The sequence below is a fragment of the Dermacentor variabilis genome, chromosome 8, assembly GCF_050947875.1.
Source record: "Dermacentor variabilis isolate Ectoservices chromosome 8, ASM5094787v1, whole genome shotgun sequence".
In the NCBI taxonomy this organism is placed as follows: domain Eukaryota; kingdom Metazoa; phylum Arthropoda; class Arachnida; order Ixodida; family Ixodidae; genus Dermacentor; species Dermacentor variabilis.
The window spans coordinates 22920438-22941263 of NC_134575.1; the positions used below are offsets into that span (position 1 = coordinate 22920438).

Below are 20826 nucleotides of genomic sequence, written 5' to 3' on the forward strand. Positions count from 1 at the left end.
TTGGAGAAGTATGGGAGAGGCATTTGCCCTGCAGTGGGCGAAGCCAGGCCGATGATGATAGATTTCGCATTAGGGAGTGTCGTAATCGCCGGCAGATTTTTTACTCCAGAAAGAAACGGTACAACCTGTTCCACACCTGAAGCTGATACAATGTCTCGCAGCGTCTTCATAGCGGTCTGCTACGAGGAAATGACTGGGGAATGAGAGCCCATCCCGAAGGCCTGGGTGAGGTTTATCACAGTGTCCAAAAGCGTTAGCTGTCACGAGCCGAAAATGGAACAAACTGACACGCTTCAGCTCGACACGCAAGGAAGAAAGTCATTAATTCTAGTGGCTGAATGGAAGCTAGAGCGCACACAAGTGCTCTACCTCGTGATCTGTGCGATATTGCGTATACGTGCAAGTCGTGTCAAAGCAGTTTAATACTAGTGGAACACCTTAATAATGAAGTGACTGGGGCCTCCGAAAGCCTTCATTAACAAGGTTGTTTTATTGTAAATCTTGCGCAGCGCATAGTTCATAGAAGAACGGGGCGAGCGCCCGCGCCTTGCATGCTTGCTTGCTTGTTCCGCACTTGTGGCGATTAACCAATAAGGGGGATCGGCCAAGAAGACGGCGGTTAACGGATGGCAAAACTTCAATAAGGTCCATCGGGACATAAACTAGCACGTAGCGGGCTGCTCCCACGTCGGGTCAGAAAGACCTAGCCTCTCCGCCACGTTGCGGGTCCGTTAAAGAAGGTCAAATTAAATTACGGGGTTTGACGTGCCAAAACAACGATTTCATTATGAGGCACGCCGTATTGTGGAGGATGCTGCTCCGGAATAATTTGGATCACCTGGGTTTCTTCTTTAATGTGCACATAAAACTAAGCGGACTGGTGTTTTCGCATTCCGCGATGCATCCAGATGCGGCCGCCATGGCCGGGATTCGATCCCGCGACTTCGTGCTTAGCAGCCCAACATCATGACCACTAAGCAGCCACGGCGGGGAAGAAACATTACCTTTTCTATAGAGGCATCACAGTGCAAGAAAATAATTGCTGACATTTGAATATATTGCCCTGCGCTCGGCTGGTCTTGTTCTTTAAGCTTGCACCCGCCGTGGTTGCTCAGTGGCTACGGTGTTGGGCTGCTGAGCAAGAGGTCGCGGGATCGAATCCCGGCCACGACGGCCACATTTCAATGAAGGCGAAAACAATCGTGTACTCAGATTAAGTGCACGTTAAAGAACCCCAGGTGGTCGAAATTTCCGGAGTCCTCCTCTACGGCGTGTCTCATAATCAGAAAGTTCTTTAGGCACGTAAAACCTCATAATTTATTTTTTTTCGGTTGACCAATTCTGTGCGTGTTTTCCTGGCTGAGTTTATAGCGATATTTCTAGCTTTGCATAAATTAGACCAAACGGCTACAACGAATGATATTATTACTCACTCACTGTGTGTTGTTCCCACACCGCCGCTAGTGCTTCGACGATGCTAAAACTATTTCGCTTGCTAGTTCCCGAACATAGGGAATGTGTTCATTTGATTTTGGCATACGGTCAAAACGGTTTCTTTTTTAATGAAACTGCCGATTCACTGGCAAAGACTTCACTTTTCGGCCCGGCTCTTCCTTTTCTACCAGTGACAGCGCATCTCACGGCGGCTAGATTTTGAGCGCGATCAATTATGAAAGCCTCATCAAACCCAGTTCTGACGGCTTCTCCAGATTATAAGCACCTGTAATTTCCTTGGCGTACCGAATCCTGTCACACAAAGATTCTTGAGTTCTCTCGCACAAAATTACGTTGCCGAATTCCCTCCCTGAACTTTTACTTACACAGGTCGGGTTTGGTTCCCTTCCCTCTCTGCTCGTTTTGTAATGAGGAAGCAACAATCCGTCACTTCCCTCTATCTTGTTGCCGCTTTTATGCGGCAAGAAGAATAATATTGGAAATACCTTTTCGAAGCGTTGGCTTAACAGAAATTGTTATTCTTTCGTTTGGAGCCTCCACTTTGGGATTGAACATTTCTTACAGAATCCAACCAAATGTCTGACTAAATTCTATATTTTGCTTCTTTTGCGCCCTTTTAAGTGAACTGTTATTCATTTATTCTGACATTACTGATTTAATTTTAGCAGATAATTCTACGTTATACAGCTCCAAGTCCATAGAGATAGGGAAATTTATCCATTATAAATTGGAATACTCCATACATTTCTTCGTCAATTTCTCATAGTGGGTAGGAGTCACGTAATAGGAAGTGGGAGATGAAGACTACCACTGGAACCGATATATCCGTTTTGGTATGTTGTTGGGTGTACGTTTCAATCCATCCAGTGTGGTCACTCATCCTCGTGGGTACGAGCCATGTTTTGAGGCAACAACAACATCATGTCGATATCTCGGGCTTATGCATCTCAAAACCTTCTTACTGAAAGGTGTATGCCGCGCCCTCGTCAAAATATTGTATTTCAATATCCCCCCCCCCCCCGAAAAGAAAAAGAAGCAGATCACCTTGAACGTGAAGTGGCATTTCATTGATCAACAGTGTCTTTTAACCGAACACGAACAGCGCAAACAAAACGTGCGGAATACACTCGAGATCGTTCGAAATTTTTTTTTTTCTGGAGGGAAATAGGTGGGACTCGCAGAAAGAAATGATCCCCAGTATGCAATCACTCAACTTCGTTTCATAAACGAGTGTTGTGTTTGAGCGAGAAGAATATGGGGAACCAAGGGGATCGATTTTCATTGTGACGGCAATTACATGGACGCTTGAGGGGCATTCACACGGTCGGCGCATGCCGACGCCGCCGCGCTGTGGCTCTATCGACCGCAATCGCGACCCTCACGCACCGTCGACGCTCGTCTCAGCCAGCTCGACGCCGAAGCCGGGGAACAGAATTCCTGTCTCCCGCTGCTTGGCACGAGCGTTGTGCGCATGCGCACTATTATTTGGCCAGACTGCAGCGCACCTGATAAACTGAGGTGCGTGTGCACTGGTTTGAGTGCAACTGACAGCAAACGTCAAGCTTCATCTAATATTTCGCTGGGCGTCGACTATACGCGAACCACCACCACCACCAGTTGCGCTTCGCTCGTTAAAGAGGCGCGACGCAATGCTAACGTATATCGAAAGCGTTTACCGCTAAATCACCACCAATATTTGCTTTTTTTTTATTTTGCGGGAGTACTTGCCGCAGAACATATGGAGAATAAAAGACAAAATGGATACACTCTTAAAACGGTTGCACCCTTTGGGAAGTATATTTGCCGCACAACAATCGTCATCTGCCTTGTTTTCGTTTCCTTTCTTGAAAGCTCGGCGCTCGCTACTTTCCTGTCGATAATGCTGTGTGACACTGAGAGCGCGCAAGCCGTTCGTGACGTGGAAGTACCTGGCTCGCAGCGTTCAAAAATGCGATTTGTGAGGTGGGCGATCAAGAGGACAGTTGAAAATAAAATGATGAATATCAAACGAAGGTTTATAAGCCATACTTCCGAACTCAAAATGCTTGTTTTTATAGCTTTTTATAGTACAAGGTGCTCTGCCATGGTTATTCCCAAATCGCAGGCGACCACAAGCCTTACCAGTTAAATATACGCTAAGGCAGAACACTCACTCAATTAAATCACTGTTACATTTCTTTTCATGTTCATTTACCGATGGCAGTCACCACTTCTCTTATCATCATCATCCATCCCAATTCTTTTCCTCCCCTTTCCTCTTCCCCAGTGCAGAGTAGCAGACTAGAGCGCACTAGCTCAGGTCGACCTCTCTGTCTTTCCTATCAATAAATTCTATTCTGTTCTGTTTACCGATGTTTTTTTTTTTTCAATGTTCTCAACTTTGCCGTTAGTAATATCGCGTGCTAGGCCATTACATTCTTTCTTGCTTTATCTTCTTCGCTTTATGGTATTTGGCTGCACATTTGAAACATTCACGGCAGAATTAAGAAGAGCATTGATGATGATGATGATGATGATGATGATGATGATGATGATGATGATGATGATGATGATGATGATGATGATGATGATGATGATGATGATGATGATGATGATGATGATGATGATGATTATGCCTCAATTAATGGCACGAACCCACTATGGGGTTTGTGCATCATGGGCATAGCATCGGTGCATCATCGATCCTCGAAAGAAGAAGATGAAGCCGGGAGCTGTCCGCGTGCCAGTCGCGTTCGCCGGCGTTCCGAGTCGTATATGCCTGGTGTCCGTCACGACCGGCCTGCAGCACCGAGGCTTGTGAGTTCGCCCTTCCTACTGCAATACATCCAGATGGCTTAAGTAACCAACCTCACGTAGCGTAGACATGAGCTTAGCGCTGAACCGTTTCGGGCTATACGAAGGTCGCGTAGATTTGTTCCACCGCAATGCTTCCTGTTTCATTTCGTTGCCCATCGAAAATTACGAGGCCATAAAAGCGTCCTGTTAAGCTGTGGCGTGAAGTCCACCACTTCAACCCTTCCGGTTGCACCGGTTTCGTGTCGCGGGCGTTTCTGAGCATTATTCTCATCGGATTTTCAAACAAAAGTTGTCAGGTTGCACGAAATGACAATCACACTGGCAATACGCTATAACCGTACTCTCTGCGATCAATTGGTCGCTTCTTTTCCTATGACAAGGCTTCCCAAACGGTACACGCTCTTTCACCCTTGTATCATAAGAAGCTGTTGTCAACGGCTTTTGTGACATTTAAAAGTAACTTCTGTCAAGTATTCTTTCAGACTGTGAGCACCGAACTAGGAAAATTCTCCACTTACGCCAAGCGCTTCTTTCTTTTTCCCCGACAGCTACATCGAAGTAAGCTACTGAAAACCGTAGACACACTTGTTATAATGAGGTAAGTGCGTGTCTCGCCTTCACATAGTGTGATTCGTACTACGCCTAAGCAGTTACAGAAATCAAAAAGAAAAAGACAGAAAATAGGGGGACATTCTGTCGGGTCATATCCTTGATAGGGCACGCATCGCGATGTCTAAGCAACCGGCGCTAGGGCGTTGCCGAGCCCACAGAGAGTAAACAAAGACATTGCTGACTATGCCATTTGGAAGCGAAGGTAGGATCTCCATCCTCGAACCACTTGTAGCGGTGTCACACGTACACTTTTAATCGCGATCGGGGCCGCTGTAGGTTAAGCTCGATTGGAATATGTGCGCTGCTATACAACCACCGTCGAATCGTGGTCGCATCCAGTCCGATCACGTTTCTCGATCGCGATCGTAGGCTCACTTTGCCGCCCTCTAGCGCAGTGTTCTGAAAATGCTAAAAACAAAAGTGAACACCACCCAATAAAAAAACGTTTAAAACCTTTTCGTCAGCTATGTTAAGCTGCAAAATTGAAATATTGTCCCAAATTTAAGCATATTTTTCGAATCTGCATTTATAGCCAAGGCATTATGCAGTTCTGGAAGTTCCAGACGATCAGTAGAGGAAAATAGGCTCGATTCGTATTATTGGATCGAGTAGCAGCGACCATAGCCGATTGCGATCGAGAAATCCGACCCGGATCGGTCCCGATCGCGATCAGAAGCTTACGTGCACCACCGGAATTCTGGAAGGCGTTGTTGCTTAATTCAAATCGATACTTGATCACACAGTTTTGTAATGCTGAGAAGAACTATAGCTGCAATCGGTGCTACCACTCAAGTGTTTCGTGCAGGAAATTAAAAGAGAGGAACTGGACAGCATGAACCCTCTCTCACGTAATGCCCCTTTATTGGGCGTAACAGTATCAATAAACAAACAAACTAAAATTAGACATGCAGCACGGGTAGCTAATATTTTAAAATATATTAACCAGGAGGTGTATCTGATCCGACACATAAGGCACAGTTAACTGGTGCTCTATTAAAACAACACAACTGGTGCTAACAGAAGGGTAAGCAGTCAAGGGCAATAGAAGACTACATATAAATCACAGCGTGTGCCTTTGGCGTAGAGTCCTCCAGCCACTTTTACATCTAGTGCTGCCATTGAGACAAACCTCTCACGCCCAACTCAACGAGTTATCGAGGAGGTCTTTCAACTGGAAAATCCGTCAAAATCACTGCGTTTTCAGCTCTGAACCTTTCTCCGTATATGCCGACCTTTGCCATCGGATCACGATTGCGTTTTACAGGTGCGATCACAGTACGCTCTTCATGCCTATGCGCATGCTCCTGTGCAGGCCCGACTTCACCAAGGAGCACCCCATTGGCCCTGACAACAGGCTGCGCTGGCTGACTGCTGCCAGCCTGGCCACGTTCCTGGTCCTCTGTATCGCCATCACTGCCTACTTCATATACGCTGGTACGCACTGCTACTCGTGCATGGACGAAACACTCCGAAAGAGATGAAGGGGGAGTGGTGGCATGTTTGTCGCTGCAGCTTGTCCCGTGTTGGGTGCTGTGACTTTCGAGCTTCGATCGATTGTTGTCCATTCTAGATGTCGCCCACAAACGTTGTGCATGCACATCCATGTTATTTCCGCAAAGCACTTGCCCGCAACTTCGCGCCGCTAACTGCTTGTCGTACTTCCAATGGCGAATGCGACGTACAACACAGGGCGAAATAACTCTTGAATATTTTTTAAATAAATGTGTTAAATGCGTCTGGTAATATAGGCCACCACGTGAACCATTCTCAGCGCAAAAAAAGAAAGAAGTCGCATGTTTCGCCCGAAAGGTAGAAGCATCGATTGCTATAGGAAATTAGTGCATAGTTATACGAACTAAGGATAGTAATCTTTATCTACCGTATAAACTTCGCTTACTAACTAAATTAACTCCCCGCTTTCCTCCCCTGGGCGCGACATCAAGCAACAGCTCACCCTCGTACGCACGCTTTCACTCGCACCTACAGCATGCGGTGCGCTCCCACGGCGTTAGAAATGCACCTGGAGTGTCCGTATAACTTATATCGAAATAACAAACAATTATTGAACCTCAGCCTAACCTCGAATGAGCGGGACACACGACAATCGTATGCAACCCCACCCATGCCTTTGCCACTTTCCTTTTCTTCGTTCGTACTATAGGTCACTGAGGTACGAACTATAGTTCCCTATAGTTCGTACTGAGCTCGTAGCTGCGCGGTTGTCCTTACGTAGAGTGACATTCGCTTTGCCCCGCCAATCGACGCGCTGAGCTATGATATTGGCGTGGACTCCCAGATTAATCAGCCGCGCCCGTACCGTCTAGGTGGCAATAGTATCGCTACGGCGACCTTATTCTCTGCGATGAAATGACGCCATTTTCTTGTATATTATATGACGCGGCATGTGCCTGCTGCAGCAGATTTCGGAAGACGACTCTCAGCAAAATTGAATAAAATTCCGAGGTATTCTGATAGCCAGGACCATGGGGAAAGTCCACCTTCCAAAAGTGCTGAGGATACGAAGCTGATAAAAGCTGTTAACTGGTCAGCGGCCGAGATAAACAAACGACATTTAGAGTATTGGTGGGACAAAAGCAAGGAACAGATGAAGCGGGGTCATTACAGGTACAGGTTGCCGTACAATAAAATAGAGGTTACAATAACGAGAAAGAATATAAAGCTATGAAAATGCTAAACTGAAACATATATCTTGTAAACTGTAATTAGCACAGTCATCTTATGCGAATTTGGTTACTCTCCCGCTTCAATGAGAATGAAATAAATAACATTATCACCGTCGTATTTATTAGACTGTTTCTACAGTTCTAAGATGTAATCATGGTGCCTTAAGAGAACCGGTCCAATTGTTTGCCGCAATTTTCGGGCTTATGATTGCGCCCCGATAGACACTAAATTTGGGCATTTCAATAGGCTGATTTCATGGGTCTCTAGAGCCAAATTATTGAGATTATTTTTCGCGTGTATGCGTCGAAAGAATGCGGCAGCCCCGTCTTCACCATAGGGAATCCTTGAACCCTAACTGCGGGAAAGCTTGTTTTCCATGATGCGTAAATCAAAACCCACCGATTCCCCTTTCGACCTACCATAAACTTCTCATCGTCTTCCCGCAGGCTCGTCGCGACCAACATGTAAGTAAAAGAAGAAAAGACAAGACTTTTTCATGCTTGGCGACGGTCTATTATACCGTGTCGTATTCAGACGGTCTGTTAAGGTGATGTCAGCACGATGCTAAGCACCGCATTGCTGCCCGACACCTAATTAAGCCGATGCCGATATTTCCACTGAATATCGCAGGACAGGGAAGAACACGAACGCGACCCTTTGAAAACTCTTGACCGATGTATTGACGTGAAAGTATGTAGAACGATACTGCATGCCATTCGGTGTAAAGCCTTTGATGGCTCAACGTCAAGTTAAGCTACAAACCTGCTACATATATATATATATATATATATATATATATATATATATATATATATATATATATATATATATATATATATATACGCGTTATAAGTTGGTATGCCATCGTAAAATACAGGAACAAGACAACGCTCAAGACGGTAGAAGTGGGACTGCAGTAGAAGAGAACGATAGGCGCATTTGAAAAATATTGTGAAATTCTGCAGTGTTCTTAATTATCGTGCATAATTACCAACATTTGTCCACAATTTTATTATTCTTTGCGAGCGCTTTGACAGGCGTTTTAAGAGCAGCTGGCGAGTTAAGCAAGCAGCGGGGTATAGCAGCAGTAGCAGTGCGTCGATAATAGCGGTCCCTTGCAACAAAACACGCACCGAAGTTAGGTCAAGGCTACGCCACTGGTTAACATGTTTCCGTTTTATATATATATATACATATATATATATATATATATATATATATATATATATATATATATATATATATATATATATTTATATTTAACCTCCCAGAGCAAGGAGCGATGTAACCCACCTAAGCTGTTTGTTTGCTTGTCTCTTTTCAGCCGCCCCTCGCCGTTATCCGCGGCTGGCATCTCCGGGCGCACCCGGTGAGTAGGCGGCACTCTGTTCGCATATCAATAGGTACTCCCTGAACACATGTAATTATGTGAAGCTTTGAAACCTGTTCGCAGCCTCTAATAGACGTTTACTCTAGGACATACTATAGAGTTTTAGGTCTTACGCTCCCAATACAAAAGGACTTAAGGGGCCTACAACATAGTTTGTGGCTTTTGCGTACGCTAGAAGCCGCTAATAATAGACGTTTACTCTAGGACATATATTTTAGGCTTTACGCTACCAATACAAAAGGTCTCAAGGGGCTTAGAAGATAGTTTGTGGCTTTTCCGCACGCCCAAAGCAGCTCGGATATGCTATTTCTAAAGCTCCCTATATATGGCTAGAAAGGCACGGAAAGGAATCAACATATTTATACTGGCGGCCACTTGCAACGTTTGTCTCCTGAATAAACCTTCTTTACTTACTTTGTATTCGCCTTTCTAACTGTAAGTATCCAAGGACTACAAAGTTTCGCAGGAAGGTCGTCTTGAAGTGATCGCAGTAATCGAACAAGAAATGACGCTGGAGCCAACATTTCGACAAGGTAACTTGCCTTTAGCAAGCTCGGCTGGACATCTCTCGTTCAACCATTGTCGACATTATTTCCTTTAGTGACTGCATAGACTTAGATTCGTTCATCATGCACCCTGTACTCTGGACTTGCGTCGAAACTTGAAAACCCTACTGTGTAGAAATTCCTGTCAAATCAAAATGCCGCCCATGCCCCGAAAGCGTTTTTTCGTACCACTTCATTTAATTGAATTATACGACTCAAAGAAACTATGGAAAATTTTGTTGGACTCGTTGTCTAAGTGATGACTCTGCCAGAGAGAGAGAGGGAATTCATTTCTTTTTGTAAACTCTCAAAAGGCCGTTGATCGTGAAAAGATAAAAACTCGCGAGCTCACCCTATGTCTTGGTTCTACAATGTTGAACAAGCATCCTGAACATCTTGAACATTATCGCGTACGCGCAACGGGGCCTAGCTTTTTTTCTTACACCAAAATAAACAGTGCCATACTTCGCCTCATGCGTTTAGCATCATTAGACATTTAATGGTCCTTAGCTTCTACCTCTTTTCATCTCGTGAAATTGCTAACTGCATCAGCAGAAATAATTAGCAGTTTCTCTTCTCTTGGCAGCGCCAGCCGATGAACGGGGAGCCACAGGTAACCACGCTTTGCACGTGCAAATGATAATGCATGCGTAAACAGTATGCATGCACTTTGCACTATGCCAACTCATCACCTCAAAACGCGACTGACATTTATTCATAAATCGTGTTGATATAGCTATCGCTCTCAGCACGATAACTGACGTCCATCATCATACGCATGAAACGGCGCCTCAGGTGTTTCGTGCACAGCGGAGCTACCGAGCACGCTTTGATTAAGCAGAAACAATTCAGTGCTCCGTTGTCGCACTGTCAATCGAATTACCACCTATCGTGGTAGCTCAGCTGCTATGACGTTACGCTGTATAGAGTCCGAGGTCGCGGCCTTGAACCCTGCCACGGTGTTAACATTGCAATGAAGGTTGAATGCAAAAAAAACAATAATAACTCTCGTATAATGTGCATTGTGCGCACGGTAAAGACCCCAAGGTGGTCAAAATTATTACGCAGTCCTGCACTCTATGGTGTAACTTATAATCAGATCGAGGTTCTGGCACTTAAATCCCGAGTTTAATTTTTAACCGTTCAACTTTACTTTCTGTACAGTAGGTAACCATGCATAATCAATCTTAAATGGTTTATTTAATAGATATAATAATAATTACATGGTCTGGACGCTTACACACCATTTATCCTTGAAGTGTCCTGAACATCTGGCAAGATTTGTACTGTTAAAGATAAACGCAAGATAACACTCCATCACCTTTCCAGATGCTCAGCCCGTGGTGCCACCGAAGAAATGGGTGATCTACCGTAAGTGTGCCCAGTACAGGGAAGGTGTCCTTCCGGCAGATTGTCCAGTACATACACTCTCGAAGAAAAAGGGTCCATAGCGATAGCTGACGCTGGAGTAAACAGTGTCCAACAGTTGACCCCGTCTCCGAGAGATCTCTTATTACTAGAAGGAGTACGCTCGCAGCTTATGGTTACACACTCTCAGATAAAAGTTTGCCCCTTTCAGAGCTTATCTGGTTCTCACTTTCGGCCTGGGTGCGCGACCGAGATTTGACGGAGTTCCGGTCACGAGGCATCTGAAACTTCCGTTGTTGCCTGGACGTCACCTACGGCGGCATGCCTTGGCGCCTGTTGATGACGTGCTTGTGTTCCCTGCACCTGCCTCTCATTGCTCTGGCGAGCGGCTGCATATTCGCCTCAGGCATGCTTTAGCTGGCTCCGATGAAAAGCGCGTTCAGCATCGTTGCAATCTGCGCCAGAATGCAGTACTAGGACCAGCCGAATGTACCATTAGGAAGAATGGAGGTAACGCGTGCAAATGCCTGTATGTAAACTGCAGTGCATGCAAAGTCACCAATCATGGTACGTGACTTCGGGTAAATCATCATATGATCAACGAACAAAACCGCCACTTGAGCTGCGTTCAAATTTCGCATTAGGGAGTATCGTAATCGTCTGTGAACTTTTCTTTTTCTTCAGTGCAGTTACTTCAGTTAAATCACAAAACAGCCTCTAATTATGAGAACTCTGCTCATGCAGCGCTTTGTTTTCACATATGGTGTCGGTCGACGCACTTGCCGCATGTCATCGGTGAACAGACTACCACGCGCTACTCCGGCCCCATCTCGTTGCTGTAGTGGCAAAGCCCGTCTTGCGCAGCCCTATACGCTTTTATCATCATTCTTTCGTCGTATTTTCTTCCTCCGCTTTCCTCCTCGCGCTCTCTTCGCTATCGCCGTCTTTCATCGCCCTCTGCGCTCCGCGTTCACTCTTTCATCCTTTGTTGTGCTCGTTCAGTCAGTTACACCGAAGAACGCCGACGCTAAACGCAGGAACGGGCGCATAAGAGCTCTGCTCTAAACGGAGGCATAGCTCGTGGCGTAAACGCGACGTAGCACCTGGACGAAAGGAATTTCGCTTGCGGACGCTTCTCGAGGCGGAGAGAGAGAGGCCTCTATCGACAGTGAAGCCCATCTCCGGCTTCTATGGTGATGCGACGTTTTAAGTTATCCTATATCTTCTAATAATGAACCAATCTGAAGAAGAAAAATCGTGAGCCATTCCACTCTGTGAAGGCGGATGACAAGTGAAGCAGTTTAGCACACGACGCATATGTGACACAGAATTTTGAGCAAAGGTACGAACTCGTTTACCGCGATTTTTAAATACGTTCGCGAGGGCAACGGCACCACCGCCTCGAGGAGCTGGAGGAAACTAGACACGCGTGACGATTTCGACGGGACCGCCACTACGGGAGAGTGGAAGGAAAGTGGACTCGCAAGAGCTTGGAATGACGACAAAGAGAGGGCGGTGCGAACGTAGACATGGCCGACGGGAATCAATGTTTTAGTATCTGTTCTTATCAGCTTAATGTCTGATACGGTTTCTATTTGAACCAAAGATATTAAACTTCTTCCTGCAAGTTGGCAGAGTGCTTGAAGCCTGCTTCCCCACCGCCGCGGGTCGGCCCGGAATTGCACAATCTACGGGATCGGCCCGCGTTTCTTTTTTTTTGCACGCGCAGAACAAATAATGCACGGAACCCTAGCCATAAACAGCTTCGCCGTAAAAAAATGTTGCAATAACACGCTCTCTAGGCGGCACTTCACGAGATCTAGTCTATAACGAAAGCTTTTTATGGAGCCCTGCGCAGGCTCCCCTAAGGTTCCTTAATGCTACCGTCAAGTCGATATATACCGACGCGTTTTCTCTACTAGACGACGCCCCGATTCGTGTGACGCCCAACGTGCTGCTGTGTGCGACCAGCGGCCGCGGGACCGAGAAGCTGTCCGAGGCCCTGGACGCCTACTGCACGCACGTCATCTACACCGGACCGCTCGCCATGAAGCGCACGCCGGGAAGCGGCAACCTGTTCGTGGATGTCCGAGGTATGAGAGGCGAGAAAATACCCGACTCACTGTGAGGTCCGCAGGAAATTTGATGAACGCATGATTATCCTACGCGCTTGCCCTTTGATGAAAGTTTTCCCTTTGAAGCCCCTTTCTAAACACATGGAGGAAGGAGTGAGTCGTCTTCCTTGGCATTCACTGAATTTAGGCACTTGAATGTAGTTAGCGTGCGCGCGTGCGTGCTTGGGTGTATGCGTGTGCGTGTGTGTGTTGGTCGTTGTCGAATTCTTAAGTGAGCAGTTCTTATTTTGTGCATTTGAATCGCAAAAATTAAAAGGACAATCTTGGTTCAGTCTTTGACGACATGTTAAGTACTTCTCTCGTGAATTGCTTACAAGTCAAAGTAGCGTATGGCTCCTCAATCTTCTTAACTTGCAATTCTAACAGCACGAAGTGCGGCCATAAGATATTTGAACAACATTTTTTTTTATAGCTTCAGGCACCAGGCTTCAAAGGTACCATACGGAGCCCTAACCTCAGCGCGATGCAAGGCAGGAACATTTACCAAATATGAGCGATAACTACGTTTATCTGCAAGACCATATCGCCAAATTATACACTGAGAGTTGCAAACGTTTACAGTTCTAACATCGGCTTTGCCGCTTCTTTTTGACCATTACTTGACTAGAAGCGGTTTAAAATCATCTGCAGCAGGTATAGCCCAGTTATGCCATTCATTTCAATTTTACTTGAAACGGCATAAATAATTCATGAGAAATCAAAAATCATAATCAACTAACAATAATGGCTTACTGACCGTTCTAAAATAGTAATTGTAGCCTGTGTGATTTGAATTCAAGTCGTCGATGTGATAGACTAATTATTGCATCAACTCTCAGGGCTGTAAATAGGGAGCAGCCCTCTTGTATGCCAAATTTTGCCTTCTGAATTTTCCTACGCACGAATTAGCAACACAATAAATAATGGAAACGCTCGTAATTGTTCTAGTTATACCTTTGTGTAATATCAACGCAAATCTCCAGAGTAGTAATAACATGGGTAAGCCTGGGTAAACATGGAAAAATCTCGGGCACTGTCCTAACACCTTCCACTTCCCTTGCGGTACATGTGCAATGTATATTATGCACTGTGCCGCAGCGATGAATTTCTTCAACTCGGTGTATACGCTACAATTTAATGTTGTCATCTTCATTCAGTGCTGCAAAAATTGACCACGCGATTGCTGCTTCTCACACATCCTGTTACGACCGCGAGGCCGACGGTATATACAAGAAAGATGCAGCCTTACAGCCTTGATTAATGCTAGCAAAGCAACAAGCAGGTTAAAGCACACTGCTTATGGCACTGAGGGGGGGGGGGGGGGGGTGCGCAGACACACGTAATTACCAAATGAACGTGCGGCAACACGAAATAAACGAGCGAATCGCCAATGCTTTGCGGCGACGCAGACAACGAGGGCTACCGCGTGTTCGCCGGCCTGTCCAAGACCCACGAGCGGTACGTGTCGTTCCGCTGGAAGGCCGCCTCGTGGAACGAGGGCGACGTCCTCCAGGCGCTCGTCGCCTACCTGCGCTTCAACCGGCTGCGAGGCATCGAACTCGTCATGAGCAGCCACACCGAGAGAAGCAAGCTCGTGCGATTCTGCGAGGTAAAACGCGAGCGCCGTAGCCTGCGTTTGGCCGCGCGAAAGCTTCTACGCCTCCGTGTTAGAAAAACGTGGCCTCCGAGATTGACGTACACACGCCCACGCGTTACCACATTTAGGATGTCATGCACGAACTTCTGCGCAGTACAGCGAAGACTAGTCGGCCAATCAGTGCCGATAGCTGGCTGGGTGTTACACGTAAGGGGGGATGAGTCCATCATTGGACGTAACTAATCCTCGTGTGAAGGTCGGCGTGGTGCCATCTATACGCCGGTGATGGAAGCGCCACTTTCTGGTTCTCCTTTCCGGAAGGACAGCGCCAACCATAGTTCTTGCTGTCCTGGACCGAGTTGTTGAGATGGAGCGTAAAGTGCTCACGAGCGTGTATAGCAGGAGCGCTGTAACGAGAATATGAGGCTACGCTCATTCACCGAACCACAACACTGGCCAAAGTTGGTGGTAACAGCACGAGTAGGTGGACTCGTCGGTTGGTGATTTCTTGAGCTGTGGCGCAGATAACTACAGCGACAAGGTTACACCACACAAAAACAGTGAGGGGGTGTTTCTGTGTTTGCATGTATACATCCTTGCAATTTTTTAATATCTCACGAGCGTCGACAGCCCGGCGCATCAGCGGCCTTGTAGAGGCGAGTGGTGGCGGGATCGGTGACAGTATATGCGACGGCGCGCAAGGATATTTCTAGTTCGAAGGTATTCTGCTGCACTGTTCGCTTAAATGCCTTACCACTACAAGGCCGCTGGCATGCCGTGCTGTCGACGCTCGCGCGATATTAAAGAATTGCAAGGGTACTCTGTCTGTATTGCACTGCCGCTCAAAGAACGTTGTCCTGTCATAATTGCCAGTGTTTGTTTCGTTTACTTATATGAGGCTGCTAAATGTAGGTTTAAGAAGTTGAGCCAACGTAAACTAAGGCAGCCTGGTCGCTACACGCTGACACTGTCATCGGTCTTCACGACCGAAATACGCTCTTCCACAGACATGTCCATTCATCACTCTCGGCGTTGTCACGACGAAGACATACAAAGACCAAAACAACGATATACTTGCCAACCCTTTTCGCAAGTATATCCGTGCCATATTTCTCGCGCGATTTCAAATGAATTGTATTGCACCTAACTATGTTGCTTAACATCAACGGTGAAGATTCAACTTTATGATAGTAGATGGCTCATCGACCATCTACACTAATACGGGGAACGGGTTAGCGTGCCAAATGCCTTTCTCCCTCTTCAAGTTGTGCCTTTGCTTTCCGATTGCTCAGAACTTCGTGCAGAAGATGAGGACCAACGCGAGCCTCATCTTGCGGGTACAGAAGACGGTGCAGCTCAACAAGGTCCTGTTCAAAAAGCTGGCCAGGCAAGACATTTTCTTGCTAGACTTCGTGGTCACTGTTGCCATAATTATTTGAAGCGCCTCGCTAAAGTGAGACGAAAAAGTAGTTAAACTTGCGCTCAATTTTGCTGCGATTTTTTTTTAGAATTGTCGCTACTATTCTTCAGTAAATTTCAGGTAAAGTAGGCATTTTCGGAACACTATAATGCACGCTAGCATGGCGTGAATCGTTTACCGAAACGTGTCAGGCTTGTCTGGGTTCCAAGTTAGTAAGGAATAAACAGTGGATTTTCCAGCAGTCTGTAGTTGGATTTTACTTTACCATCATACTTCTACTTAACAATTGACGACGACAGCTGAAATTCGGCGTTTATTCTAGGATTCCTAGGTCCTAAAGGCAGCCCCATTCAAAAGAACAGAAGCAATCTGATTTTCCTAGTATGCAAAGACACTCGGTGTCTTTGCATACTCAGTGGCCCAGATCATGTTTAATATTTTCTCGTTCGCGGCGCTCCTCAAACGAGAACGAAATTCCGCAAGACGCACAAGATCGCATGTCAGCACGGCGACGACAATTACGTCACCATTATGCAGGTCGAATACTACGCTTTCGTTCCTTAGTTCACGCACCTGAGGACTTTTCGCAGCACTGTTTTGTCCAAAACCCATGGGAAAGGAAAGCATTGTGTTACGTCATGGCTGCCTTTCTTTTACGCTACCTCACGTGTGTAGGTTCATAGCCATCTTACGACAAATTACCAGAGCTATGCCGAAGGGGATTTATGTGCCGTACACGCGTCATTTAGAGGTGACGCGGTAATGATAATATAGGTGATCGGTATATAATGGCAATATATAATGACAATATACGTGATCGGTGACGCGGTATGACAATAATATAGATGATCAGGCTTAAGTTTTCTATAATCGAAGACAACGGCCGAACGAACTCCGACATGTGGTCCCCCTGCAGCCTGCCCGCGTACCTGATCCTGGAGACGCAAGCGGTGAACCTGCCCGGCCTGCAGACCAGGCGCTTCCCGAACGCGTACCAGCCTTCCGCTGGCTCGCACAAGAACGACGTCTACATGGCACGTATATTGCGTACCTCAAGTGCGCAAAAAACGCAGCCTCTTCTCACACTTTCTATTCTTGTATACGTTGTCACTAGGAGGAGTCATACGTCATTCCTTTCCGCCAGCAAGTTTAAGCAGTATATGTTTTTTGTTTTGTTGCAGTATCTTTGTCTCAAGCAGCATATCGTTTTATCAGGTTTTGGCCCGGTCATTTAACGCCGCTACGTACTTCGCTCTCTACCACCTTCCAGCTAGAATAATCAATTTAGCATTGTTTCTTCATTTCTTCGTTTCAGACAACTTCAAGTTTAAAATTATCCGAAAAATGACTGAGCTATAGCTAGAATAATGAATACTGAAGGAGCACCGTCCAAAGACAGAACAAAAAGTTGTACGCTGTCCTACCTCCCCCCCCCCTGCCCCTGAGTATTATGAGTGCATACTAACTTGCTCAAGTATCGACTTTATTGATCTATAAATTGACTCCGGCAGAATAAATGTCAAGTTGAACTGTTCCAAAAAGAAACGGTGAGAAGAACAAAACGAAGCATGGCAGGGTTCAAGAGAGGTCGAAAGCAAACAAACCTGCCGCAACACCGACACGGAGGCAGGTTTGCTAGTTATTTACGCAATATCATAATGCAGCGCACCTAGCCATATTTTAAAAGCTTCCAACGACTCCAACGGCACATTCTCGCCATATGCATGGTGGAAGAAGCCAAGTTGCTTGATATTCATAAAAGAAATACCTAAAAGTGGCGGGCCAAAAACAAGTTACTGATCTATTGAGCTTTTATATTGGATACCAACAAAAGACAATAAATCATGATAAGTGCAGAAATTAGGCGTGTGATCTGCGAGCCGCCTATAAGGCCCTTGCAACAGCGCGGACGCCGGATCTCTCTCCTGGCTGCGCAGAGGTACCGGCTGTGGCAGGTGCACCCCTGGCGTCGTCACCTGCACCTGGACAACGTGTGCTTCACCATTTCCATGGCCGTCATCAAGGCCCGCAAAGGACCCACCAGAAACAGAGTGCTCGAGTACTCCTACACCGGCATCAAGGAGGTACGGGCGCCTCTCTGTGTAGTGGTAATGCAGGCGAGGGCAGGGGGGGAGTGGGGTGCCTTATAGGTGGTGTCCAAGCCCCAGAGACGGCTCGACGGCTGTGAATCTCAAAGGACGTGATTTTGGTGATTGCTTACTCCGAAAGCAATTGCAGAACCGAAAACGCGTTATAGACGCCATGTTTTGAGCATAACCTGTTACACACGCTTCGGTGTGGACGAACAGAGGGATAGAAAACCCTTACGCTGAGGCAGCAGGCCGAAAATTCCGCTTTGCCGTGTAGTCGTCGTACGTAATATACTGTCATCACACCAGTGTGACAACGTCGGCGAAGGCGACGCCGGTAAAATGGGCTCAGGCTTTCTTCGCAAACTGATGGCAACTACGAGTGGAAGTGTTCAGCTTCATAAATGTTTTTTTTACCCTTATTTAATGCGAAAAACTGGTTCAACCGGACGAGTTGAGTGCTTTACCGAGCCGGCTGGTATATAAGTCACGTTAAATGTGAAACAGGGTCAGGGACGAAGTTGTCACGACAAACACTGACTTTTGTTATAACATGGCATGCGAGATCGGCAGGCGACCGTAGGCACCGCTCGATTTCGGACGCCGTGGTTAAAAGTAAAGTAATTTTTAATGTAAAACTTAATAGAGGGAACTCTAGCGCTGGTATATGAAAGCTGCAAGCATGCCAGTTAAGCCTACTTGAGAATGACATTGCTAGAAAATGAATTTTCCTCAACTTCGTCTCATTGGCCTTGCGACTTTGCAGATCAATCCTTTTCAACAAAATAATTCGGCGCGATTATGCATGTGTGATCACGCATGTGTGCCTTTTCGAAATAAAAACAGGTTTTCAAAGTTTCGGCCAATCAAGGCACCGCTGACTCATTGTAAATATAGCAACAGTAACGTCTCAATCCCCCCCAATGGTGACCATCATTACCGCAGCAGTTGGGCGATAGCAACGCCGCATTTCAGTCGAATGCCATGTGGAAAACTCCATGTTTAAAACCGTTAATTGCCAGACCGCTTCGGAACCATATCTGACAAACATTTTAGCAGCAGTGTTTAACCGCGTAATCAAAGGAGGACGGGTGAAGCTATTAAGGATGTATATTGCAGGAGGAGTTAAGAACACAAGTGGTCTCAGCTGTTCACCTCTCTTCCTCTCTCTTTCTCTCTCTCGCTGCAGCCCTGCGAGCAGAGCTCCATGAGGAAAGGCGTCGACTGGAGGGCGCTGTCACGGTTCCGCGAGAACCGAACCACCTACTATGCATACGACAACAAGCAGACCTTGACCAACAAGGTGTGCATAGTGCCAATTTGAAGCCCATGCATGAGCAGAGAAGGCTGTCTTGATTTCGTTTTTTCATTGGTTTTAACGCCCAATACCTACACTTGTGTTATTATTGTTCGTCTCGTTCTTTCCTTAAAGGAAGGATAAGGGGAAGCTTGGCCTGCACGCCCATTCTAAAACACAAAAACAAAATGGCACGTCTCGCAAACCATATGACACCCTATTTACACAGCTGTCATCCGCTCCATTACGTCCCGTCGCCAGCGTCCGCCAGTTACCTCTCCGTTTCTCCACAAAAAAGAGAGAGAGAGAGAGAGAGAAAACGGTGTGTTGGCCAACATCGCCGCAGTAACGCTCTCAAAAAGAAAACGGCTCTCCCTTCGCGCCGGTGCCTCAGTTGTGATGGGACGTAGCGGATGACGGTTGCGTGTAACTCAGGACTGGGTCTTCCCACACACACAACACAAGCACACACAAGCAGCCGCACGCTTACGCATACGCTCCTTGCGCGTCAAAAACTTACGGACGGCACCCACGAAGCCGTGTCCAGCGCTTCCACCTCTTCCCTAATATGGATCGTCAGCTGACCCAGAAGAATACTCTTATACACGGCGTATAGTTGGTGCGTGTTAGTCCCTGTGACCTGTTTACATGCGCAAAACCTGCTCTTTCACTGCGTGTGTCGTTCCTCAAAGAATGAATACATTTTCGCGCTCCTGCATCGCAGCTCTGGCGGTTGGCGCACGAGTTCCCGCGCTACTGCGTCGCCGCGTATGACGTCGAGAAGGACGACCTCGAGGGCGTCTGTCCCAAGAAGAGCGCGCCCCTGCTACGCGTCGTCAAGAAGCTCGTCACGTCCAGCCAGCGAGCGCGGCTGGACTGACGCGCCGAGCCCGCGCGTGGTGGTCCCGGTCCTTGTCCGCCAAGTGGTCGGGGAGGACCGGGGGCCGAGAACACTCGTTCGACACGACGGCGATGTCGGACGCCGGCGTTTCGCGTCGCTTTTTTTTTTTTTTTTGTAAAGCAAGAAAGTATCGGAAACTACGCCTTCGGCTGCGTTTCACTTGCGTGCCAGCTCCATAGTTTTCGTGCACGAAGGATCGCACGCGGACGTAGTCGGTCGTGTTTGTTTTTTTACTAATTTTTTTCTTTGGAGGTACTAACTTAGGGCTACCGATCAAGGTGCAGGCATCGAATCATATATGACGGTAACTGTTTTCAATGTAGGTAATAAATGTGCATTTATGCTGCTATATAGCTTGAGTTTTCATTGAACTTAAACACAGTGTAAATAAGTTTCTTTTACAGCGAAGCTGTTCGAGAATTTTGGGACCCTTCTCGTGCGCTAGCAGTATCGGAAGTCAGCACGATAACAGCCAGCAGCGCACAGCCTGCGCCGGAACCCTAAAGCGGCCAGGGTGTCTGTGAGAAGGTCTCGATGGACGGTGACTCTGCAGATG

General features: G+C 46.7%; 1 protein-coding gene and 1 non-coding gene across 2 annotated transcripts; both read left to right on the top strand.

Annotated features, from left to right (window-relative positions):
* Nucleotides 1-4110: 4110 nt before the first annotated feature.
* On the top strand, nucleotides 4111-20249 carry LOC142591318 (uncharacterized). Its single transcript, XM_075703645.1, has 12 exons — nucleotides 4111-4251; nucleotides 4800-4849; nucleotides 6176-6297; nucleotides 8873-8917; nucleotides 10813-10854; nucleotides 12774-12944; nucleotides 14375-14574; nucleotides 15855-15949; nucleotides 16899-17016; nucleotides 17920-18066; nucleotides 19262-19375; nucleotides 20094-20249. Exons 1-12 carry the CDS (start codon nucleotides 4111-4113, stop codon nucleotides 20247-20249), a joined length of 1401 nt encoding a protein of 466 aa, XP_075559760.1.
* Nucleotides 12379-12561, top strand: LOC142591759 (U2 spliceosomal RNA). Its single transcript, XR_012830519.1, has one exon. It is a non-coding gene; the product is annotated as a U2 spliceosomal RNA (small nuclear RNA).
* Nucleotides 20250-20826: the final 577 nt, after the last annotated feature.